At 47.6% G+C, this 26,208-nt stretch overlaps 1 protein-coding gene across 3 annotated transcripts; it reads right to left on the bottom strand.

Moving 5' to 3' along the window:
- Positions 1-5,523: 5,523 nt before the first annotated feature.
- On the bottom strand, positions 5,524-22,773 carry GFI1 (growth factor independent 1 transcriptional repressor). 3 transcript variants are annotated; one of them, XM_031969320.1, is made up of 8 exons: positions 19,502-19,569; positions 16,853-16,998; positions 15,868-16,121; positions 15,048-15,242; positions 12,099-12,565; positions 11,751-11,888; positions 10,049-10,214; positions 5,524-6,974 (listed from the first exon to the last, which is right to left on the bottom strand). In XM_031969320.1, the coding sequence occupies exons 3-8, from the start codon at positions 15,980-15,982 to the stop codon at positions 6,796-6,798; spliced, it is 1,260 nt and encodes a 419-aa protein (XP_031825180.1). In that variant the 5' UTR covers positions 15,983-16,121; positions 16,853-16,998; positions 19,502-19,569; the 3' UTR covers positions 5,524-6,795. The 3 variants fall into 3 exon arrangements, with proteins under 3 accessions (XP_031825180.1, XP_031825181.1, XP_031825179.1); XM_031969321.1 differs by lacking the exons at positions 16,853-16,998; positions 19,502-19,569 and adding an exon at positions 21,561-22,773; XM_031969319.1 differs by lacking the exon at positions 16,853-16,998 and having other exon boundaries at positions 19,502-19,601.
- Positions 22,774-26,208: the final 3,435 nt, after the last annotated feature.

The following is a 26,208-nucleotide window of genomic DNA, read 5'->3' as shown; positions in this document are numbered from 1 at the left end:
TCTTGGCTCACTAGTTGAGGTGAGGCAAGTGGAATGCTCATTGTTTCCCAACAGCTTTTGTAGGGGGAGAACTCAATGTGTCCATTACTTGGTTCACAAATTTTTTTTCCTACTCAACTCCTGCTCTTAAACTAGGGGGAGTTCTCCATACATAATCTCTCCCTAACACACTCTAATCATTCAATTCTTCAACCTATTCATTTCCCATGACCCACTCTTCTGTCTCACCTCAGCCTGCTGGTGAGTCTGCCCACCTCAAGTCTCTCTCCATTCTGATCTATCTCCTGTTCAACGGCCAAAATGGTTTTTCTTAAAGCAAAGGTCTGACCATTTTGCCCCTCTGCTCAATAAACTCCAGTGGTTTCCTGTAATCTTCCTAACCCAGACTCCTCCTGCCTTTTCAGTCTTCATAGACATTACACCCCTTCCACCTACTGTTCCATCCAATGGTTTTCGTGCTGTAATATACATAAGACATTCCATCTGTTTGCATTAGGAATTTTCTCCAGCTTTCCCCCACATCTAGAATGCTCCTTCTCATTTCTGCCTCCTGATTTGCCTGACTTGCAATACCTCTTGATTATTTATTTCTTATTTACCTTGCAATTCTGGGTTTGTGGGTGCATCATGCTTGAGCTGGCTATACAAACAGATAAAGATTTACAGTTTCAGAAAATTCATAATAGATATTTAAGTTCCTCGAGATCAGAGATATATGCTTTTCTATCTTTTAATCCTCAGGATCTAAAAGAGTACCTAGAACATAGTAGGCCCTTTATAAATGCTCGTTGAATTAATTTGTATTATTTAAGGAGTTTCCAGTTCTCAAAAAAGAATGACTAATAAAATAACCTAATCCTATGTTGCAAATTCAGAATTCAAACGAACTTTTTAAAGACTGGATTTATCAGAAATGAAACTCATTCAAAGAATCATCCATATGGAGGTACAAAAAGTCAAAAATCTCAGGGGAAAATGAAGAAAGGGGGAAGGAAGGGGTCTAAGCCCCAATTCTCAAAACAATTTAGTAATGCTTTAAAAAAAATAAATCAATCAGTGGGAGAAATTAAGTACACAAAATACAGAAGCGAACAAACCTGATAGCCTAGAGTTTGAAAAGCCCTAACACCTGAACTACTGGGGGAAGGACTTAATAGTTGTATAAAATTTCTGGGAAAACTGGCAGCAGTTTGGTAGAAATTAGGTTTATCCCAGCACTTCGCTTTATACTAAGCTCCAAATGAATTCATGCACTTAATATAGGTCATTTTATAAACACATTAGACACAGAAAGAAAATTTTTGCATAAAGCTAATATAACTGAAATTAAAAGGGAAATAACTGGAGGGGGGAAACGCTTTTCAGGAGCTTTCCCTGATAAAGGTCTCATTCTCACACTGCTCCCTGAATCACATCACTTTGGAAGCACCACAAACTTAAAGACCCTCAGAACTAGCTCTAAAAACCGAATCATGAGAAAACCTGAAGCTTGGCACAATGCCTCTCCACCCCCAGGTGAACAGAGCCTAATTTTAACATAAAGTTCAAAATCAAGCAATATAAGCAAACAGTAACAACAAACTGGACCATAAAAAAACTACTTCGGTGGCAGAGGAGATCGAGACATAAACTTGGAAGACAATAATGTGGGGCGGGGGGAAAGCTACAAGTAAAACCTGAAAGAAAAATACTAATTGGACCTATATACAACAAGAATTCCTGGAAGAGTTAAAGAAAGCAATAATAGCAGTAGTGGAAAATGGGGAAAGAAATGAGAGAGATATAAGAAAATCATGAAAAGACAATTAATAGTCAAATAATTGGTCAAACAGGCACAAAAATTCATTGCTGAAAAGAATGTCTTTAAAAAGCATTATAGGATAAATGAGAAAAGAGTGCAAAAACTCACTGAAGAAAATAATTTCTTAGAAAAAGATTTGTTGGCTACATTATTATTGGTCATAGTCATAGCTTTTTTTCCCCTTCCAGAATATGATATTGAAGCCCTCTTCTCTTTTAATGTGGTAGTTGCTAAATTTTATGTGATCCCGACTGGTTCCATGATTTTCAAATTGTTTCTTTCTATCTGCTTGCAATATTTTCTCCTTGACCTGGGAGCTCTGGAATTTGGCCATAATATTCCTGGGATTTTTCATTTTGAGAGCTCTTTTAGGAGATAATCAGAGGATTCTTTCTATTTCTATTATACTCTCTATTTCTAGAATATCAGGGCAGTTTTCTGCCATAATTTCTTGAATTATGATGTGTACACTCTTTTTTTGATCATGGGTTTTTTTCTTGTAGTCCAATACTTCTTAAATTTATCTCTCCTCCATCTATTTTCCAGGCCATTCGTTTTAATAATGAGATATTTCACCTTTTCTTCTACTTTTAAAATTCTTTTGACTCTGCTTCATTGTTTCTTGATGTTTGATGGAGTCATTCGCTTCCACTTGCTGAATTTTCATTTCTAAAGAATTATTTTCCTGGCTTTAAAATCCTGTCTCAGCTCCTAACTCTGAGTAATCTTAGGCAAAGCCATTTAAGCCTCCTTGAACCTCAATTCTCGCCTGTAAAGTGAGGGAGTTTGGGGTCAGGAATCTCTTAAATCATACTGGCTTTAAAATCCTGCAGTGAGGAGCTACGAAGATCATATTGATAAAAGACTCTTGGCAACATAATTCTTAGGGGACCAAGCACACACCCTTCCACTACCCACTAAGAAGACAAGGAACATGATATCAACTACACATGTGAAATCATTTCAAAACCAAGTTCTCCTGAACCATGCGGCCCCTGGATTTTAGTACCCTGTAAATGTTTTGCTTTGCTTTAAAAAATAAAAATAAACTAGATTCCAATTACCCCTCCAAATCCTCCATAGTTTTAAAATTATCAATCGTTCTAGACAATTTTATTGGGGAGCGAAAGCTCTCTGCTCCTCTCCAAATGGAAACTCCCCTGGAAAATGAAGTGATTCCTATGGGATCCTTTCTAGATCTGGAAAGGACCTTTGAAATCTTGTTCAATCCCCTCATTTATAGATGAGGAAACTGAGGCACAAAGAGAGGAAGTGGATTACGACGAATATAGATAAATAGATCCACCCATCCATACATGTATAGATGGATGGATGGATACACACATATGTCTATAGCTCCCATACGCTTGACAAAAGTTCCAGTTTAGAAAAAGCAAGATCGTGAGCATGAACATTAAAGAGTCCTTCGGGGCTCTTCCCAAATCTTCAGATAACGAATGTGGGTTAAAAACAAACCAAAATAAAACCGTGTTAGACTACATGCAGAGCCAGCCTTAGAAGCCGAACAGCCCGAGTTTGTCCACAGGAAATACTGAGTAATTCTGTTAATTAGGGGTGCAGTTTTTTCCCCTCGGTTGTTCCGTTGTCTTCTCGGGTCTCAAATCAATCAGATGAAATCCACCTTTTGGGCTGGCCTGAATCCTGATCGCTCCGCGCACTCGAGAGGTAATTTGATCGTCGCCCGCGTAGACCGGCCCAAAGTCAGCTCTGCGACTGAAAGGGCCGAGGCTTCCCAGAGCCCTCTGTGCTTTTTTCCCCTTTTGTGCAGGGCCGAGCTTCACCAACTGGCTAGCTGAAGGGGTTATTAAAAATTTAGAGAAAGAAACAAAGGTGTGCTCTGGCGGCTCCAGTTACTCTTTCTACTGTTACTGCGGCAGACAAAAGGCCTCGAGCCTTCCTCATGAATAATGCGACATGGAATATTCTTGATCCATTTTTAATGGCGTCAAGTAATAACATTAAGATAATCGCAATCTTCCAATTTCACGTGGTGACGGGCCCAGTAACCTGTTTTGATTCTGAACCAAGGGGATTAAGCCCTTTCCTCGGGTAAATTGCGAATCTTCTAACATCAGGATCCCTGCCGGGGTGGGGGGGAGGGTCGGGTCGGGAGGAGGAGGTAACCCTATGTAACATATATAGGGGAACGAAAAACATGTCCGAATCTTGGCTCTGGAAAGGCAACTGGAAGGGCATTTTCCACAGGGAGGGGAGACGTCCGTATTTCAATCAGTTCTACTAAAATCTTTATGGAGTTTCTCTATCCTCATGACAGCAACAACCATACCTTAGGAAGACTTCTGTGGGGGGAGTTCCTCTTTTTCTTTGAGAACGGACGTAAGGATGGCGAAGAACTTCTACAGGGCCAGGGGGGACCATTGGCATTGAAGCTCTTCCTAGAGTGATTGATCTCTCCAGGACAACTCGATTCCATAAGCTCATTTTATAAGTTAGCAACTTAAGTAGTAGAACTAGAAAATGCTTAAGTAGTAGAACTAGAAAATGGGATGAGAAGAGACTTAGGATGGATGAATGAGGGGGGAAAATCAGAAAGCAAATGGGAGGCAGGGATAGAGGTAGAGAGGAAGATGACTATGTAGACCATAGTTAACGATAGTAATTGGAAAATGTCAACTCCTGCAGAGACTGTTCAAGTTTGTCTTTGGATCTTAGCATCTAGTAAGTGTTTTAATTAATGCCTGAAGTGAATTAAGCCAAACAGAACCCTGGGTATCTGAGCCCTGAGCAAGGGTAGGTTCTGGTTTTTTTCTGATTGTTTTTATGAACTACCAAGGAATTACTCTTGACTTCACACACTATTAGAGCTGCCCACACTCTGGAAGAGGTGATTTGCATGAGGATGAGCTTGGAGTCCAGGAATGGGCTAGCCTACTGCAACTTAACCAAAAGTTGGTTAACCTCATTCCCTGCCTTACCCTTCTAAGAGGAACTGTGACTAGTTTGGGATCTAGAAGGGAGCTGAGAAACTAGTTCTACAAGTTCAAATTTAGTTCAACTTGATTTCACAGTTGGAGAAAGTAACTTGCCTTGATATCAGTCAATCAGTCAATAAACATTTATTAAGTACCTACTATGTGCCTAGCACCGTTTTAAGCACTAATTTCTGATGACATAAATGATGTCAAAGCCAGGTTTAGAAACCAATCTCCAGATTGACACTCTATATCACTAAAGCTCTTGACTTTAAAGTATCAACAGAGCCTTGGGGCTTCCACAGGAAAGGACTCAGTTTTGTCACCTGTGAGCAGATGGAAAGTAGCAGGAAATGCCCAGGGCTCAGGGCAGAGATAAAAGGTCTCCAGTTTAATGGGAAAATGGCTGGGATTATAGAATCTTAGATTTAGAGCTAGAAAGGATTTTGGAGATCAGTTAATCCCATTTCTTTATTTTATACGTGAAGAAACAGAAGCCAGAGGCAATTTAAGTCATTTGCCCAAGATGATGATGATGATAACTTTTATAAAGGGTTTTAAGGTTTAAAAGTGCTTTTTTTGATGCTATTTCAGTTGATTTTCAAACTATAGCGATTGGTTCTATATTTTCCACATTTTACAGATAAAGAAACTAAGTCAGAGAGGTTTAGTGGTCACATTTGACTTCAGGGGCACACAGGTAAATCAGATGAAGACCTGGGATTTGAACCCAGGCTCAGTGACTCCAAATCTAGCACTCCTTGGGGCTCCATTCTCAATACTTTATTAACTTAAAATTTTACTCTAATAAATATGTATCAATAAACATAATCCACTCCATAACAGCTACAGACAAACTTTGTCAAAGTCATTGTTTTCCTCTAAGGTACATGCAAGTGTGTTTAAAGCAGAGTCCACACATGTCTGTAGGTCCAGAGGTTTTAACAAATAAGGGCTTAAGAATTAAAAAAAAACAAACAAACAAATAATAACAACAAAAAAAACTAGTTACAAACATGTCTGAAATATTCTTTCAGCTACTTTCCCAAGAGTGTCTTTAGAAAAGCCAGTAGTGCCCTCTGGAACTTCTTTCAGTCACTGCCCCCTTTCTCAGGGCATGGCAATGGTCGTGGCCAATCCTGTTCTTTATCACAAGATCATTTGAGAGCCAGGATTTTGTACTGCTCAGCTTGACACCCTCCACGATGCCGTAGTTCAGATACAGGGGGTACTTAGTAGATATCTGCTCAGGAGATGACCCTCTAGTAGTAAGACACTGTTCTGTTCTTCAGCTTATGTTGGCAAACCCTTAATCCATTGTTTTCCCAAAGGGAAACATTCAAACTTCATTTAGATAAATGTCATATTCTCTTTCTTTTCTCCTGCCTAACCTGCCACAGGTATACTTGGTAAAGCTTATGGTTTTGTGAGTTGCAGTAGGAATCATTTCCACGTCTCAACAAATCTGCAAGTGCACAGTCAGTCTAGATAGCTTAATAGCCTTACAATGACATAGGGTTCTTGAAAAACTCCAAGGAAGAAAAAATAGCAATAAAGCCCCTCTCTTTCACCTTTCCTTTAAAACCACTAAAATAATTCTGATTTATGAGCTGGGTATCCTTCGAGTACTCAAATATTAATCAAATGGTCAGGAGAAAGGTGGAGGAAAGGGCTCAGATTCTAGCTAGAGGACTTCTTAGCTTGGTGGAAGGGTCAAGTTGCCTATGGAGTAAGCAGAGGTGGCTGAAGCCGTCTGATCCCAGCTTGGGTCTGAGGATTCAGGAATACAAACTTGTCCAGTATTTCCAAGACACGCCACGTCCTTTAACTTCCACTTTGGGTCGAAATATATATATATATTTAAAGCTGCTGCTATTCCTTCTGGAGACTTGAGAGAAGTAAGAAGTCCTTACATCTCCGATTCACAAGAAAAGTAGAAGTGGAGGGGTAGAAATGGGATGCAGGAACCTGAGGGTGAATGAAACAGAAAAAGCAGGGTCCCGATAGTGTTGACTGATGCTTTGGCATCCTGGCTTGGACTCATTTCAGCCCATGCTGCGTCTCCCTGTGCCTCCGGAGATCCACCTTTCGCTGGAAGCCTTTCCCACACAGGTCACAACCAAAGGGCTTAAAGCCAGTGTGCTTCCGGCTGTGAGTGATGAGATTAGAGCTCTGGCTGAACGCTTTGCCACACACCTGGCATTTGTGGGGCTTCTCACCTGTAAAGATGCAGAGAGTAGGAATCATGAGGTGTGTGAGTGGGAAGGAAAAAAATTTATCTGTTATATAAATCACCTGTTCTTGAAAAAGTCTGGCGAGGGGAGCTAAGTGGTGCACTGAGAGAGCACTGATCCTGGAGTCAGGAAGACCTGAATTCAAATCTGATCTCTGATACTCCACGTGTTAGCTGTGTGACCCTAAACAAGTCACTAAGCTCAAATGTCTTGGGGGGGGGGGGAAAGAGAAAAGAAAATGTCTGGAGAAATCTGCTCTGTGCTCAGGCAACAGCCAGCTTCTCCACAGACCCATAGCTTAGGCCAGAAGATCACAGCAAAAGGATCCTTGAATTATGGCAGTCAGTCAGTCAGTATTTGAAATTTGAGGCCATCTGAGTTTAGGTATCTATAGTTATCTTGCTGGGCAAAGCCCAGTGGAGCTCCTGACTCCAAATCTGGACTCCTTGGGCTACCACACTTCAAATCCTGTCCCTGATGCTTAACATGTCTGTGTCTATGAGCAAATCATTCCACCTTTCTAAACCTTTGGAGTGGGGGGCAGAGGCGGGGGGGGGGGGAGAGAATCTTCACAGGGTTGTTGAGGATGAAATGAGAAAATATGCACAAAGTAGTTTTGTAAATTTCCACACGAAGTCACAAGATAATCTTTTCTGGAAGGAGGCTTGAGTTTCACCATATCATCCCAATGTCACATCTGATCACATTGAGGACAGTTTCCATTGGCCCCTATCCTAAGTGGGATGCTCCAAACCCAGACTTCAAACAGGTTCTTACAGTAGGGGAAATGAGCAAAAGGTCTGATTTCTAGTCCAGCAAGTAGATCCCACTCTTAAAGAGAGCTAAATAATTAAATAGATAGATATACGAACTGGGACTCACTGTTTCTCATTCAATTATCGCTCTGGTTACTCTGAATGCTCTAGGAAAATTTTCAAATAAGCAAGGGGGCGTTGTTAGGCAAAGAAAGAGATTAAGTGATGGTCCATATTGATGACAATATTCTTTCTTTTTAGCCTCTAGATCCCCAATGTTTAGCATGGTGTTTGACAAAAGGATCAACTGGAACCAATAAATATGGAATTAAAAGGAAGGAATAATGACTAGCATTTATATGTAACACTTTTAAGTTCTGCAAAGGGCCTTATAAACATCTCTTGAGCTTCCCAACAACTCTGAGAGGTAAATGCTGTTATCATGCCTATTTTACAGATAAGAAAACTGAGACAGGTTAAATGACTAGCCCCATAGGAAGAGTCAGTGGCTATTTTCATGAGTGACAGCACTCTATCATTGTGCTACTTCACTATCTCAGAGTGCTAATTTTAAAATCCAAATTTGGCCAACAATTTTTTGCTGCAAATATATGGTCTTTCTCTACTCACTCCATCCATTCCCTTTGCTTTTATGAGGACAGTCATATCTGTGTGTGTGTGTGTGTGTGTGTGTGTGTGTATCTCTGTCTCTGTCGTTCTGTGTGTGTCTCTCCCTCCCTTCTGAGAGGGGTAAAAGGATTCTTTAGAAACTGGCACATTCTCATCGTAATTTGTTAATTAAGTAACAAGCAAACAAAAGATCCTCTGGCTTTTCCTCTACAAGGAATGAGCTCTTGAATTATTTAGTGAATGGGCAAATGCCAGAGATTTCTAAACACATTTTTCCATCCATTACTTTAGTCAAAGCCTGCCCTAGACAAAATTTGCGGCCCATGAGGTGGTCTTCTCAAGGGCTTCTGTACTCCCTTCTGTACCTTTTTTTCCCTTTCAATATTGCAGCTCCAGCCACCTGATGCTTTCATATCCTCCCTAAGTTGCCAGTAATTCTCCATCCACTGCACTATCCTAAGTATCAGTCCATGCTCCAGACTTACAGATTCAGAACCTTGGATCAGAAGAAACTCCCCAATGCAAGTCTTTTATTTTCCAGATCAGACAACCGAAGACCCCAGAAAGAGGACTTGTCTAATGATTTACTAACGCATGGTAGAGATAAGCTTGGAATCTACATCGCTTGCAAGAAGTTTGGAGGTGTTTTTTTTTTTAATTAGTTAATTTTTGTTTTTTATTTTTTTGGTAACCACAGGGGTTTCAAAGTTGCTCCTTCAATTTAGTTGCTCCTTCAATTTACTTTTTACACTTCACCTGGCTTTACAAATTCCTTTTGTGTGAGAGGATGGTGAGAATTGGAGAGAGAAAAGAAAGACTGATTTAGCAGGCACCATTGTACCGGTGTTCAAAGAAAAAGCCACAAATCAGGTCACCTGATTGGTTGGTGGCCACCTCAGGTGTGATTTAAAGAACCCTAGTAAGTCTCCGAGCTCCAAACTGCCTCCCCTGCAGTGCACAAAATCTCCATATTATTCCTCCTTGACAGTTAAGGCATTGAAGTCTTCCCAGCCAAAATAAAAATGTTATCTGGGAGGCTAAAGCGTTATCCAATCATCACTCCTTTAAACCCATCAGATTAAATAACTTGAGTTCTGTTCAGTGAAGGATGGGGCCCTAGGACAGGTAAGTTTTGAGAAAAGACCAAGCTCTCAAGAAACAGACACAAATAATAGGAAAGCCAGGTGGTTGTTATTTATTAGAAGTGACCCCACTGAGGCAAAGTGGAAGATTTATAGAGATAAATGTCCAGACCCCAGACTGGCGGCAGCAATTGGGAGCAGGGTGGGGAGGTGGGGCAAGAATAGGTCTATTCTTCCTGGGGATGGAGACACTACAACATAACAAGACTAGAATTTGCACTCTACCCTCATTTCTAAATATACTGGGGACAGATGCTGTTAAAGGGACTGACTTGGGCATCTATTATTCATTTTCTCTCCAGTCTCCTTGTCCAGGTGGTTTTCTCCAAACCTCTCTAATGTGAGTGCTTCTGCTCTGCAAAGCCAGGGACACATGGAGAACAGTTGGAATATAGAGAAAGAGAAGCATATACGGGCCCTAAGGGTAGGAAAGGGAGAATGGCTGAAGAGAAGGGTGTATGTGTAAATGGACACAAGAAAACAGGGGGAGGGGGAGTTGGGCTGTTTGGGTTGAGGTAGCCCGGATGTTTACCTGTATGGATAAAGGTGTGTTTCTTCATGTCCGACTTTTGATGGAACCTCTTCCCACAATACTGACAAGGGTAGGGCCGGGTGTCTGAGTGGATGAGCAGGTGAGTGGAGAGGGTGGAGGATCTCTTGAAGCTTTTACCACAGATCTTACAATCAAAACTTCGTTCCTGCAGAGAGAGAACCAGGTGTCATCTTAGGTACCACCTCCTCCTCTAAGCCCTTCTCATCCTCCCCTTCACCAGATCACTAATAATAGATATCTTGAAATTACTTTATTACTTCTTATCTGTATCCCTGTTGTACTCCCTTTGCCCAGGAGACTGCTAGCTCCTGGGAGCACAAAATTCATTCAGCTTCCTTGAGATCAGGGACTATTTCATCATCTCAAATCCCTAGCACAGTGCCCACCACCCACATAAAAGCACTTAATAAATATTTCTTGAATTGGACTGTTGAATCGTTATGAATCATTATGAAGTAAACTCAAGCTGATACAATGAAAGTAGCTGACACCCTCAATACACAAAAACATCTCCTATATTTCATTCTTCCCCCACAGGCCACAAGTTTCCCTCCCTTGCTGCCCACCCCATTTTCTTTGTCCCATATGACCATTCTTTTCCATCCCCCCCCACTTTTCTCTCTCCCTATGAGACTTTTTTCCCTACAAAAACACTTCACACTTTGTGAAGCACTCTGAACACAAAATCTCCCCACCTCAGTTTTTATCACCCATTTACACACACACCCCCTCCTTCTCCAGCAGACTTTTCAAAGTTTCCCAACTCTTAGTCAGTTAAGACTCTTGATGGTACAGTGGAAAGAATGCACACCTCTGAGCCCAGAGGTTCCTTCCTCAATTTCCTGCTCTGACACTAACTTGGGCAAGTCATTAAACTTATGGGGCCTCAGTTTCTTTACACAAAAAAAGAAAGGGTTAGACTTAAAATCCCTTTTGGCTGTAGATTTCACTGAATGTCCTTTGAACATCCACCAAAGATGACAGAGGCATTTGTTTGTTTGAATGATCTTTCCCCCCACACAGTGAAGTCTTTTCTAATTAAGTGCCTATCAAAATCAGGGTAATCAAGCACCCACTCAGAGTCTTTACTGGGCAAACAGATTTTTGACAGAGAGCTGGATGCTTCCCTTTCTCATCCATAAGAGGGATGGGGGATTCCCCCCCCCAAAAAAAAGAGGGATGAGGGCCAGGGGCACTAAACTGGATCATTTAGAAGAAAGGAGAGATAAGAAGCAGGGCCCGAGTAAAGAAAAACAAAGTGAAAAGCAGGATTTGAAGCCTTTTTAGGAGAAGGATAGAATGGGAACGGGGTAGAATGGGGGAACGTGTGGTTGCTTTGACGTAGGAAACTTCCTCTATCAATTCACCTGCTAGGGAGCTCTTCATTTTAGAAGTCGTGCCCGGGGGCATTGGAAAGTTAACTGACTTGTCTAGGGTCACATAGGCAATAAATGTCAGAGGTGGCTAGTTAGGAAAATACTGCCCTGCTGCAGAAACCTAGGAGGGAAACGGTTCTTCCAGGATGCTGGGGACGGGTTGAGCCCCTAGAACTAGGCTGGGAAGGCTCGAATTCGATTTCTTAGAGAGTGATTTGGCCGAGTCATCACTTCAAGGTAACTTGCAGCCCGTCTGGCTGGCTGCGAGGCGCACGAATGGCCGGCTGCGAGAGCACGACGCTTACCTGCGAATGCACCGCTTTATGCTGCTCCAGGCTGACCGCGTGCCCGAACGTCTTCCCGCACATCTCGCACGCAAAGGGTCTCGTGCCACTGTGGGACCTGCGCACGTGCACCTCGAGGCCGTGGGGAGTGGAGAACACCTGGGGCGCAGGGGGGGCGGGGACGGGGAAGAAACACACTGAGAGGAGGGGCGGAGGGGAGGAGCTCTGGGAGCTAGAGGGAGGAGGGACTTCAGGGCACAGAAAAGCCTGGGACTGGCCCGCGGTCCGCCCGCCAAAGGAGCTGACCCGACCGGAGGGCAGGGCGGGCGGACCGGGGAGGGCCCGATGGACGGCTGGCCCCCCGCTCACCTTGCTGCACTTGATACACTTATAGGAGCCGTTGTTAAGCAAGAGGCGAGTGCAGAGCAGCTCCGACTCCACCTTGATGCCCGAGCCCTTGTCCGGGTAGAGTCCTCCCGCTGCCGACGGTCGCTCGTAGAGGCGCGCCGCCGCCGCCGCCACCGCAGCAGGACCAAAGTCCCTATAGAGGCCCAGGGCGGAGCCGCCGCTGCCCCCGCCGCCGCTGCCCTCCGAGGCCCCGCCGCCACAGCCTCGTTCCGGGCCGTAGAGGGCGGCCGCAGCGCCCGGCTCTGGGTTCCGTTCGCCAAAGAGGCCCAGGCCGGCGCCCCGCTCCAGGGCATGGCAAGGCCGGTAGCTCTGCACCAGATGCCTCAGGGCGGCATCGGAGCCCGCCAGGCTGTTCCACGTGTAGGGCTTGAAGGGCACCGGGAAAGGCTGCGCTTCGTCCAGGGAGGGGCACACGGACTTCTCGGAAGCTGTGGAAACGGCAGGGACACGAGGGCACGGTCACGACCGCTCCCAGCCCCGGGGCGCGGGGTCTATCCTAACTCTTCACGCAAACAACCAAAAACAGTTCCCCCAATCCCCCCAACCTCGAAACGCTCCACCCGCCCCAGTTCTTATCTTTCTCGGGACAGTCCTTTTAAAAAAAAAAAAAAAAAAAAGATCGAATTAGCGTGGACCAGGGTGCACAGGCCCACCCAAAGCGCGGGCCTTGGAGTTTCCTGCCCCGACAATTCTCTTTTCGGATTCACGTGAGGCACAGAGTTGGGAGCTCAACCGGGAGTTGCTGAATTGACCCTGACATGGCACCGTGCGATTTCTGACTAAAAGTCTCTCCTACCGAAAATTCAGCCTCTGGACAGCGCTCTCCTACCCCTCAGGGGAGGGCAGAACTCGTCCAAGCTGACTCCTCCTCCTCTCCCCCGGGTGGCTGGGGAAGTGCCCGAGTTAGCAGGACTGGAGGGAAAGGGGGGGCTCTCAAAATGCCGCAGAGGTGCATTTAGCAGGAGAAACAAGAAACTGGCTTTATCCGTCGGAAAGTTGAAAAGTGCCAAACTAAGGGAGGACCTGAACGGGGAAAGTTTTTGAGGCGAAACCCTTCAGAAACTAGATCGGAACAGAAAAAATATCCAGGGCAGCACTGCAGAATTTACACACTCCAAGTCCCACCTGATCGGATTTCCCGAAGTTCTAAAAGCGGCTGCCTACATAATCACAAATTTTGCTCAAACTGATAATTTTACACAAAAGCTGCAAGTATATTATGCGTGCACACACACACACACACACCGCCCCCCCGTTGGACGATAGTCCAATCAGTGTCGCTTTATTTAGTAGGATCTGTCCAGTGTTTATTTAGAAAATCTTCTAGTGGAGGTTTAGAAGATGTTTGCGCCTTCAAGAGCGAAAACGCAATGTGCCCAAGATAAACTCGGAGAACTTGTATTCATAGAAAGCCTAACATTTGGGTTCTAGCAAAATCATAATACACTGTCTGGGGAAAATTTTGCACTTTTGAAAAACTAGGAACAAATTTCAACGTCCCTATTAAAAAAAAAAAAAAACCATAAAGTACTTCTGAGATGACAGAATGGGGAAAGTATTAGAACCTCAAGCAGGAGATATGGGTTCCAGGCTGAGCCGTGCCTCTGACTGTAGCCTAGAACAGTTACTTTCTCTCTCAGATTCTTTGTTTCCTTATCTGTAAAGCAAGGATTCGGCTGGAGGACTTTTAAGGTCCTTTTCAGCTCAGTTCCTAGGATTCTGAGTTTCTGGACGAAAAATCTAGCTCAGCTGCAAGCTCTAATTTTTCCAATTGGAGGATACAGAAGGAACCAGCCTGCCCAGCCAACCAAACTCTCAGTTCATCCATCCTCAGCTCCTCCTCTCTTTATACCTCATCTATGCAGTTACTTCGTTTCTACAAAACTCATCGCATTCAGATCCACTCAGCCAAAAAGACCTCGACTTTCTGGCTAAGTCTCAACTCTGGTTCCCTAAGTAAACAAAACGAAAAACTGGAGGTTAGGAATTCTTTGCAGTCTTCCCCAGGCTCCTTGGTTCTAGAAAAGGGAGCGAGTTTAAATGGGAATGAGCCTAAAAGAACCAGTGGGGATAAGGACATCCCCCTACCTCCATGCCCTCTAGGTCAAAGAGCAAATCTCAGATTAGATAAGAGATCTGGACAGACCTTGGTGGGGTAGCGAAAGCCGGCTGTTAAAGCCAGGAGGGATACTGGTTTGCAGAAACACCTTTTCCCTTTAGTCTCCACTTCTGTAGGAAGTCTTCCTATGCTTGAAGTAGTTTAGGTATAAACCATTTTAAAAATACAAGCCGCTAAATCCAGTTCCCCACTCCTCTCTTCGGTGATTCTCCCCGCCACAGACACACAAGCACACTCACAATCCCACCCGCAGCAGGGTCTTCCTCCCCCTCCTTGCCCACTTCAGGTGAGTCCGTTGGGAGATGCCCACTTTGCTGAGACATTCTGAGTTAGGAAAAACACCCCCGGCCAAGCCTGCCTCTGCCCTTTCACCCCGAGTTGAACCCGTAACGCACCCCAGGCAGCAGTGGCCTCCACCCTTCCTGTCCCCGCGAGTCTTGCCCTTCGTGGGGACAAAGCAGTCGGGCTCTTGGCCCTCCGATTCTAAAGAATCACGATCGGAAATTCAACTTGAAGGGGAAAAGGAGGGATTCTTCATACATACAAACTATCCCATCAACAAGAAAACCCTAACGCTCTTTCTGGAGGGAAATGCACGCAGAACAATTCCGAGCCCTTGCTCCCACTAGCTGTCACTTGGGCAGAAATTTCCCGGATCTTAACCCTGCTGCCTGCCCAAAGTGGCCAGGATCTAACCCAAACACGCGCTCAGAGGCCTCCTCCCCCCCCCCCCGCCAACCTGTCCCAAATTTGCCCATCTCCTTTGCCTGCCGAGCCACGGCTCTGGGTACCTGGAGATGCGGAAGGCGATGGGGGCCTCCAGAAATCCTCGAACTCCGAGCTCCTATCGCAGACGCTGCCCTCACAGCTGGCTGGAGACACTGAGACGGCGTCTGGAGCCTCCGTCAGTTGGGACTCTGGAGAGATCGGTGCTTGGGGCTCAGGCTCAGAAGGGCCGGGACTCGAGTCCCCCGGCCTCTTGCTGTCTGCCTCGGGAGAAGAGAGAGACAGAGATGGCTCAGGTCAGGCTCAGACCCTGCCAGTCAGGATGTGGAGGACAGGGGCCCCCTTTAGGAACTCCCGGAGAGTTCCAGAGTTAGGGAGCCTGATGCAATGACCAGGAAACAGCGGGTTGGAGATAGATTTCTGTCTGGACTCCCGGGAAAAGGACAGGTTTGTTTGGCTTTTTTTTTTTTCCTCTCAAGGGCCAGTAGACGTGAATGGACAGTGAGTGGCACAGTGCCCCCCGAGCTTAAGGGGGTGGGATAGGTGGAGCGATGATTCTTAAACTGAATCTTTAAAACAACAAAATAATAATAATAATTAGCTTCTAATTAGTTATTATTAGGATTAACAGCAATAGGGGTGACAGAAGGAACTGGGGGAAACCCAAGGGGAGGAGAAGGAGGCCTGAGAAGGGAAATGGAAAGAGCCCCCGTTCTACTCCGTTTGTCTCCAAGATGAGGAAGAAGGTAGCGGAGCTAGGGCGGCTTGGAGAAAGCAGAAGGGGCTCCGGGTGGGAGGCCCGGGAGGGAGGCCACCCGTTAACCAACTGCGCTCGGCCTCCGGGCGGCGAGTCCCTCGGGGTCCTGCCGCCGCCTCGGGCCGCACCTGCACAGATCCGCGCCAGCACATTCTCCAAGCGGAGCTCGTAGTCCTGGTCCTGGGAGCGCGGCTGGTGGTAGCTGTGAGCCTTCTTGCTCTTCACGAGGAAAGACCGAGGCATCGTCCCTCCGCCGTTATCCCTGCCGCCCCTGCTCCTGCAGCCGCAGCCGGCTCTCCGTTCCTCTCCGCGGGTTCGGCGGGCACAGGTTCACTGCGGGGTCACACCTGCTCGGCTTCCAAGCTGCCCCCTCGGACGAGACCTGCTCCGGGAGACAGGGGTCGAAGCGTGAGTTGAGAGATCTAAGGCTGGGAGGGGACTGAGCGCCGCGAGAGGGAAAGATGCCTGGCGGGGGGCGGGGGGGATGGGGAGCGAGAGGCCGGGGGAATGGGGCCCGGGTCAGGGAGGGGCCGCCGCGGGGAGGAGCCTCAGCCTCCGTGGCGCTGCTCCGCTCACCAGGTGGCACTCAGACAGGTGGCTAGAGCCGCCGGCTGCCTCCGCAGACACAGACCCAAATCATAAAATAAAGGGCCTCGAAGCCAAGGGGCCTCTCCCTAGGACGGCTCAGCCTCTCTCCCCTCCACCCCCCAGCTGGTCTCTCCTTCCCTGTTTCCACACACCACAGTTTATCTGTCCCCCGCCTTCGGGGCTCCTCCCCTTCCCCTCAAACCTCGCTGGGGAAATCAAACCCGCCTGGAGGGCCAAGAGTGAGACAGTCTCGATTCACCCGGTTACCCGAACTCGGTCACTCAATCCCCGGCCGGTATCTGTCATCTGGAAGGGGGGAGGGACGAGGGAGGGGCCCCGGAGGGTAACTGAGATGCTAACCTACTGTGCAAGGGGCTAGCTGGGAAGCCAAGGGCCCGCCCCGAGCCAGGGTCCCGTCTGCAAAGGAGGACAAGCTCAGATAAACAGAGACAAAGACGGAGGGACAAGGGCACAGGCAGGTACACACCGAGGGCAGAAATCAAATGTCTAAGTGAAATCACATACACACATCTAGTCCATGGAGAGTGATTAGCTCTGGAAATGGCGGCTGAGTGACTCAAAGACACAATACCAAGGAGCTTGGGGGGAGGAGGGGGCGCTGAAGTAAACAAGAGACCTGGCCTCAGAAATCCTCAATCCCTGGCTTTTACCTGTAAGAAAAAGGCATTTTCCGTTCCCGTAGTTCGAAAATATTTTTTGAAACAGAAGTTGTTTAATGCTGGGAGAGACCTTAGAGACCCAGCCCCCGGACTCTAGAAACGCTCGGACTCTAGGATCACGTTCGAAGCCCAACCCAGGGAGAACGGAAAGTTATTGGGACGTGCTCATCAGCGAAGAAATCCGAGCTCCCGGGAGGCTGTGGCCGCTACCTCAGGTGGAGGAGGGCCGCGGGAGGGAGGGGCCCGGGGGCAGCTCTGGGCCGCTGCTGGCTGCTTACGGACGCTGCCGTCCCGAGGGGCCTGGGAGGCAGGACTGAGCTCGAAGGCCGACTCTCATCTCCCCAATCACTACACCTTCCTGTCCCCGCATTCCAGCTGGGGACTGGGTGGGAGGTGAAGAGTAGCCGCTTGGAGAGGAGAGAGGGCAGAGAGAGCTCCTCTACCTTCCTCCTCTAGGGCGGAACAGGCGAGGTCTCTTTAAAACAAATCTGACTAGAGTTCACCTCCACATTACCCGACGGGGCACCCGACTCGAGGAAGGTCCAGGCTTAGAGTATTAGGACAAGAAAGAGAAGGGAAGAAAAGAGAAGCCGCTACATCCAAGAAAATGGGTGCTCCTCCGAACTGGGGGCAGGAGGACCCTTTCCGGTCTCCTCAAGGTGGTGTTTATCCTTTCCACTGCAGTCAAAATGTTTTAAACAATATCAACCCTCTCAGCCTAGGCTCCAGAAATGGCCTACGTCCTCCGGGGCAGAGCACACCCTTTGTAAATTTCCAGCGTTAATCTGAGCAGGAAAATAGAATTTCTCTCCCCTCAGAGCCCTTATCCCCTCCCCTCTCCATTCTATCCTGCTACCTCGGTGCTCTGGCAAAAAATATACAACCAGGAGGAGAAGGAGGAGGGATGGGAGAAAGAAAAAACTCCTTTCTAAGATTATAAGCGTATTGTTCAGAGAGATGCTTTCCCCCTCTCACCATGGTCTCACTGAGAAAGTCAGTCTGTCTCTTCTTTCTCTGTCTCTCTGTCTTTGTCTCTGTCTCTCTGTCTGTCTGTCTGTCTCTCTCTCTCTCTCTCACACACACACACACACACACACACACACACACACACACACACCTGATCATCAGTATACTGTTCCTGCACTGGTTGGGGATCAAGTCTCTTCCCAGGAATCCTTCCCGAAAGACACCACTTCTCCCTCTGCTTTCCTTCCTGGAAGCACTAGACCCTCCAGAAAGAAGGAGCGAAGCAATTCCATTCACCTAGCCTGTTAAGTGACAGACCCTGGAGACGCAAAGGCAAAAATGAAAGTCACTGCGCTCGAGAGCTGCCATCCCACTGCGCACCCAGAAACGACTCCACGCTAGCCGACTTCAACAACAAAAATTAAAATCAAAGAAAGATGAAAAGCCAACGGAAAGTGTCTTTGAGTAGCAGTCACCCTCTGGCGGAGGGCTAGATCAGGAATCCCACGGTATTGCTCCACCTGCCCTTAAGAGCATCCTTAAGGAGGTGCAGGACGGGCTCGGAAGGTGGAGAGATTTCAGGAGGCCTGATGGGGGCCTCCGTCCCTTCCGCTCCCAAAGCCTGGCCTCTAGATTCTGGAGCGGGGGTTCTGAGCTATCCTGGAGATTCAAGAAAAGTCGTTCCTCTCTTAGCGGGCAACCTCCCAAAGCCAGACCAGCCCCTCAAATAGCCTGTCTCTGCCTTGCCTTCCCACCGGCACTCGTCGTCCCTCTCTCTTTCCCCGTGCCTCGTCGGCGCCCGGCCAAGGCCACAGATACGATTCGTGGGAAGGCGGCCTTCGGGGTGCAGCTGGCGTCGCTGGGGGGCGGGGAAGGGCAAGGACTCAGCCTGGGACTCGGGTCTCCCCGAACAAGGCACTAAAAGAGCCCCATACAGACTCCGCAGCCCTTCTTGCAGACCCTCAGTGGCCAAGTTTTCGTTCACCTCCAAGAGGCCGGAGCCCACCCCGCCCTGGGAACCTGGGAGTCGGAGGGGATGAAGGGGGCGGCTCCTTTTCCTTAGGTGGGTCTCCTCCAGTTGTTTCCTTCCCTTTACCCCTCCCCCCACACACCCCATTTCTAAACCGACCAGTATCCTGCCCCCGCTCTCCCAATACCTCCCCCTTCTTCCATCTCGGAAGAAAGGGGCAGAGAAAGGGGTGGGGCGGCCCTAGGCAGGAGAGGGCCCCGGGTTCCCCAAAAAAGTCTCGGGGAGGAGAGCCTGCAGCTGGACGCTTTGAGACACATGGAGCTTAGGTGCCGGGGTGCTAGCGGCTGGGGACGCACTATCTCCCCTCGGCCCCGAGGTCAAGGCGTGGAGAGGGGAGCTCCCACTTAGGCACCCGACGGATACAGTGCTAGGGCGCTCTCCCAGGGACCCGCAGTCCGGCCCGACCCCTTCCCTGCCTTCCTCGATCTCCCCCACGCCACTGCCACCGCCCCGGGGCCCCAGCTGGAGGCGCGGAGAGGTGGGAAGGGAGACGCTTACCGTGCGCGGGTCCGCACTGGGGCGCGCTGCTCTCTTCAGCCCCTTTTCAAACTGAGTCTCGCTTTCTGGAAGACCGCGCGCTCTTTAGCTGTTTTTTTTTTTTTTTTTTTTTCTTTCAAAACTCCTTCCGAGCTCAGCCCCCAAAACCACAAACTTCACTTCCTGAGCGTTAGGGAGCACAGCTAGCACAGACCGCTCTGAGTTGATAGCCGCCGCGCCCCCCCCCCCTGCCCCGGTCAGACTTGCAGTCACTCCTCACTGCCCCCCCCCCCAGACCAAAGCCCCTGGAGTCGGACTTGTGTCCCCCCCCCAATTCATTTGATCTCGGGGCCACCAGGGTGCCGGAGCGCAGGCTCGGGGCAAGGTGCGGAGGCCAGGTTGGGGAGGCCCGGGTCTCTCCTCCCACTTTCCTCCCTCTTGGCTTTTTGCCCTTGACTGGCTGGCTGGGGGGGGGGGGGGTGGTGGCGGAGGGGGAGAATGGGTTAACACTGGGCTCTGAAAAAGACACGAAAGAAACTGAACTATTCTTGGCCCCGAGCGCGACTTCCGAAGCGAGAACAAGTTACAGATTCAGGACACAGATTGACTCAGGCGGCGCAGGAGGACCAAGAGGAGGAGGAGGAGGGAGGAGGAAGGGGAAGAGCAAGGACTTGCAGAGTCGCACCTTGGAAATCGCACCCCCTGTCCCTCCTCTGATGGCTTCGGTCCCCTCAGTGACGCCGGCCCGCTCCAGCCAGCACTCACTGGTGCTGCCCCCCCCCCCCCCGGCAGCAGTGCCCAACCCTACCTCCTGCCCCCGAGTTCGGGATCTGAACCCCTCTTAGGCTGAAATCCACCTCCACCTAGGCTCCAGGGGGCTCTCCGGGCCTGCAGCCCTTTCACACTTGGGGGATTCTAAATCTCTATCCACCTGGGGGGGAGGGTCTCACCCTTCCCCCCACCCCTGGAGGTTCCCATATTCCCCAGACCAGCAGCCCCCAAGAGCTTGAGAGCTCCGAGGCTGCCCCTCCCCCCTGCAGTCTGGGGGCCCTCCTGGTCCCACTAGCCATTGCAGGGCTGCTCTGGAGGGCCGGAGTCTGCAGCGAGCCGGAGCGGCCCCGCAGCCCCCGAAATAACTTGTTGTGGAAACACTTCGGGATAAATACGCCCAGCAGGGCTGAAAATACCTCGACGCCCCATCCGAGGTTTGTTCATTTCCCTTCGGATTTAGGTAATGGTTAAATTTGGAATGGGTGGGCGAGCCGCGAGCCCCCAGCGAAGAGCGGCTCCCAAGTGGCTGCCCGGGGCGCGGGGCCGGGAGGGGGCCGAGCCCGCGGCGGGCCCTGGCTCCGGCCGGAACACCCACACCCGCGCGCCAGCGTCGCGCGGGGACCGTCGAGGCGAGCTCGCACGTAACTCGAGGCCGCGGTGCCATGCTCACGGCGGTCAGAGCTGGGTAAAATTAAAGGCCGAGCCCGCTCCTGGAGCCCGAGTCACCGGACCGGGCGGGGAACGCGGGGGCGGCCGGCGGCACCAGCTCCTCAGCTGACCCCGCTGGGCGAGCCCGCCCGTTCCCAGAGTGGGGTGCAAGGGGCCAGAGACGGGGAAAGTGTGCCCGGGGATGCGGGTGGGAGCTGGGGGACCGGGCCCGCCGCCCCTGGCTCCGTTCCCCACGAGCGGGGGCCCCCGGCCCTGCCACCTTCCCCGCTATTCCAACGGAGGAGAGAACGCGCTTTGGGGGCTGTCATAGTCCACTGAAAACCGCAGGCGTCTCTGGTCTGTTTGTTCTCCAGGTTCCTGCACACGCTGCAGCCTCGTCAATCAGAGGGTGCAGGTCTGGGCCCTTGGATCCTCGCCGCCCGCAGGCAACTCAACCAGCATTAAGAACCTGCTCTCTGCTAGGCTCGGAATCCGCCCGGTACACCACAGGCGCTTAATAAATGCTTGTTGGATGAATGAACGACTGACGCCCGAGAAAAATAAAATTCGATCAGTTCAATCTCATCAGGCGCCTTTTATGATAGATCAGGCACCACTCCAAGCTCTAGGGATACAAAGAAAGACAAAAAATAGCCCTTACCTTCAAGAAGCACAGATTCTAGGAGGCCTTGAGTGACATACCCAAACTCTTACGGTTTAAAGAGTTCCGATTTGAACTCAACTATTACGCCTCCTCCCTCAGCACGGGGAACTTATGGAACTTGCCCACACGCAGTGCTTAAATCCAGTAGAAAACACTCCAGAAATAGTGTTTGTATGAATGAGGAGCCTGGTGGAGCGTTACCACGCAGTTTAAGGTTCAAAAGGTTTGCATTTTCTGGTCCCTGCCCTCCCAAGCTGTGTAGCTTGAACAAATCACGTCTCTCTAGACCTCAGTTTCCCCGCCTGCCAATTGAGTGGATTAGCTCAGATTACTTCTGTGATACTTTCCAGTTCAGACATTCTAAGATGTAGTGATACTGGCGCCTTTAATCAAACAGAAAAGCCTCCGAGAGACTCGGTATTCGTAACAGTGACTCAAATTAACTATCCTCCCTCGCCTGGTGCTGCTTCCCCACAGGCGACTTGTCACTTGTGAGTTCCCAGTGTCTAGAGCAACGTCGCCGAGATTTTCCTCCGGAGTGAATGAAATTCATTTTGCTGCAGCGGTTTGGAGCACACCGAGTCTTCAAACCTGGATTTGAGGGGAGAGATTTTGTTCCCCTTTTCTGCAAAATAATACAACGCCCCCCCTCGCCTTCTTCCCCCTCCTCCCCCCAATACACTCTCAGTAACACACCCTTTCAAAGAAACAGAGAGTCTTACTTTCGGGGAAGCTACAGGAACCAGGCAGAGGACTGCCAGAGATAAGGTCTGTGGGCTACTTCCTTTAATGAAAGTAAAAGAATGGTTTGTAATCAGCCTTGCCATCGGTAGCTCGTAGGTGGTTGGGAATTGCAGAAAGCACTTTTTCCCCCTTATATTAGACAATCAGAATAGACTTTAAATAATTTTAAAATTCCCTGGGGATTCCGGTTTAAAAATACGGGATGATTTGCATAACAAGCCTCTATTTGCTAGATTACTCAAAGGTAAACGCTGTCCGAATGAGCGCCATTTGTTAATAAACAAAGAACAGATTAATGGGATCTGAGGACATTCAAATGTCGTCGGTACTCTGCCTTCTCCTACTGTTTACAGTCATGATGCATCGAGTATCATACGAGAAACGAGGAAACTTAGTTTGGTAAGAGGGAACGCTTTACCAAAAATAGATCCCTTTTGCTGGAAAAGCTGGTGCTCCTGATCACTGATTTAAGACTTTTTTTTTTTTAAATAAAGCTTTTAATTTTCAAAACATGCATGAATAATTTTCAACATTCACCCTTGCAAAATCTTGTGTTCTCAATTTTTTTTCTCTCCTTTCCCCCCATTCTCTCCCTTAGATGGCAAGTAATCCAATACATGTTAAACATGCTCAATTCTTTTATACATATATATATATATTTTTTTTAATTTATTTATTTTTTTGTTTTGCTGAGGCAATTGGGGTTAAGTGACTTGCCCAGGGTCACATAGCTAGGAAGTGTTAAGTGTCCGAGATCAGATTTGAACTCAGGTCCTCCTGACTTCAGGAGGGCTGGTGCTCTATCCACTGCACCACCCAGCTGTCCCTCCCAATACATATTTCCACAAAGATCATGCTGCACAAGAAAAATCAGATCAAAAACGGGTAGGGGATGAGAAAGAAAACACAATACAAGCAACAACAAAAAGTGAAAACACTATGTTGTGATCCACACTCAGTTCTCACAGCGCTCTCTCTAGGTGCAGATGGCTCTCTTCATCACAAGTCCATAGGAACTGGCTTGTGATTTAATACTTTTGTATTAAATGTATGTAAATACTTTTTAACCTTTTTTTTTTTTTTTAAATAAGGCTTATTATACTCTGGTTATTTTTTGTACTTCTCCGCAGTTGGGAGGATGTTTCCTTTCCCTCTTGGTTGGTCCAATATCGACCAGGGAGCCTTTCACTCCACCTCTGCCTGCCCAAGAAAGAACTTCCCTCTCCATGGAACAAGTGCTACCTCTGTGAATGAACACTGCTTTGCCTCCCTGGGATGAAAGTATCACGCTTCAAAACAAAGCAAAACAAAACACATATAAACACTGTGTATACTTCCCCCTCCCCCATGACAACAGCTGAAAGAATAGGAATCTGTTGTTATCTAAACTTTGCTAAGCACCTAGCCCAGTACATAGTTTTTAATGAACAACCGTTGAGTTGACTAGAGATTACTAGAGCAAAGGCCCAAGTCTCCCACTGCATCCAGGGCCACCTCCTTTGGCCACTGAACCCAGATGGGTCCTGCAGGGAAAGTGAGGCACATCTAATTCACTTGCATGTCCCCTCCCTGATGTCCTCTTCGAGAACGAAGGACAATCACAGCAACTAAATAATGATTAAAATAAAAGACAAAACCAATTTTCTCTCCTCTCCCCTTTATTCGCAGGGGAAGAAAGGGGTTTAATTTGAGTGAAAACGCAGAAGACAAGTTGAAATGAAAGGAAATCTCTTGCCATCCAAGTTTCTAAAGAAACGGCCAGAAGTTACACAAGAGATGAACTTCCTTTGCACACCTGCAAGTTTAAAGGCAAAATGTCTTGAAATTATACTAACACTGAGTACATTAGGCAGTGCTGCAGAAACATCTTGAAAAGCGCTGGAGGTGGAGGGGGGGGGATTTCAAGGTTTATAACATTTTATAACCCTTTCCTTTCCTTTCCTTTCCTTTCCTTTCCTTTCCTTTCCTTTCCTTTCCTTTCCTTTCCTTTCCTTTCCTTTCCTTTCCTTTCCTTTCCTTTCCTTTCCTTTCCTTTCCTTTCCTTTCCTTTCCTTTCCTTTCCTTTCCTTTCCTTTCCTTTCCTTTCCTTTCCTTTCCTTTCCTTTCCTTTCCTTTCCTTTCCTTTCCTTTCCTTTCCTTTCCTTTCCTTTCCTTTCCTTTCCTTTCCTTTCCTTTCCTTTCCTTTCCTTTCCTTTCCTTTCCTTTCCTTTCCTTTCCTTTCCTTTCCTTTCCTTTCCTTTCCTTTCCTTTCCTTTCCTTTCCTTTCCTTTCCTTTCCTTTCCTTTTTTTTGTTTAAAGCAATTGGGATTAAGTGACTTGCCCAGGATCACACAGCTAGGAAGTATTAAGAGTCTGAGGCCAGATTTCAACTTAGGTCCTCCTGAATTTAGGGCTGGGTGCTTGTTGATCTAATTTCAATTCTCTGAGACAAGGGAAAGAAAAAGATATTATATGAAGAGTGAAAGGATTCTCCCTTCCTCCACCATACTAGAGGTGAGAGAGAGAGGGAGAGACAGAGACAGAGATAGAGACAGAGACAGAGAGAGAGAAAAAAAGGGAGGAAAGAAAGAGAAAGAAAGGAAAAAAAGAGAGAGAGAAATAAAAGAATAGAGGAGAGGAGGGGAAAGGAATTCATCTCTTTGGGAGGAAAAAGAAACAAAAGCTTATAGAAGCATGTCGAATAGAAAGATGGGCTCAACACAGAGATCTGGGAAACCCTAGTTGTCAGGTGGCAGGAGATAGATGATTGTCAATCAAAGGAAACTTTAAAAGGTGTGATTAAACAGATAAGAGAACCAGGAGAGAGCACTGTCATAGAAGCCAAGAGAAGAGATACTGTTCAGAAGAGTGATGATCAGATAAGATATTTTTTAAGTGCTTTTGCAAATCTTAGATTGATACACACATTTCAACTGTTAGTTTTACCCAATACAAAACTTTAATCTAGTAAACTCAGGTTAACTGAACTTGAGTATTTTGATCATATCTTTTTTCCCCGCCAGAGGATTACTATGAATTATTTCTGGCTGATTGAGGAATTAGGAGGAAATCACTTTGTTATAACAGTGTCTTCCCAAACAGGGGTGATTTACTACCGTAGCCAGAAGGGCTAATGCTATCCTAGATCACATTAAGAGAATTGTCTTATAGTCTGGCTCAGACCAATGTGTTCAGTGTAGTATTTTAGGAAACCCAGGGAAATATTCTCAAAGCTGGCAGCCATGGAGAAAAATGGGTTAATGTATGATGTTGAGTTCACATTGACTGACATGGGGGTCACATCCTTGGAGAATGTCTAGAGGAGCTTGAGATGTTGAGAAAACTGAAGACCTTGCCATAGTAGGAAGCAGTGGAGGTACTACCTAGGTTTAACCTACACAAGAAAGAAGCATGATAATAAAATGATCTTCAAAAATATGTAGAGTTATTATGTAGGAGAGCCAACCCCATTTTGCTTAGGTCTAGTGGCCAAATGAAGAACCAAGGGTGGGATGGTGGTGAAGGGAGAAGCTGAAGAAACAGAGGGGGGCAGGGGAGTTTCAGAGACAGAATTTTAGCTCAACATTCATTTAATAAACATTCATTAAGCATTTACTGTTTACTGAGTACTATGCTGGAGCTACAAATACAAGCAAAAAGAAAAACTATTCTTACCCTCAAGGAACTTACATTCTAATAATGGATGTGGGTAGACAACACATTAGAAAGAGCCCCCCCCCAAAAAAAAGTAGAAGAGGAAAAGAAGAACTTACCAGTGGGCAGCTGGGTGCCATAGTGGAGAGAGTGCTGGAGTCAGGAAAACCAGGAAAGTCCTTCCTCAGAAATTTAGGAGCTGAGTAATCCTAGTGAATCACTTAACTTCTGTCTGCCTCAGTTTCCTTAACTATAAAATGGCAATGAT

The sequence above is a fragment of the Sarcophilus harrisii genome, chromosome 4 (assembly GCF_902635505.1).
Source record: "Sarcophilus harrisii chromosome 4, mSarHar1.11, whole genome shotgun sequence".
Taxonomy (NCBI): domain Eukaryota; kingdom Metazoa; phylum Chordata; class Mammalia; order Dasyuromorphia; family Dasyuridae; genus Sarcophilus; species Sarcophilus harrisii.
The sequence above is the reverse complement of the archived record's forward strand: the minus strand, read 5'-3'. Positions and strand labels throughout refer to the sequence as shown.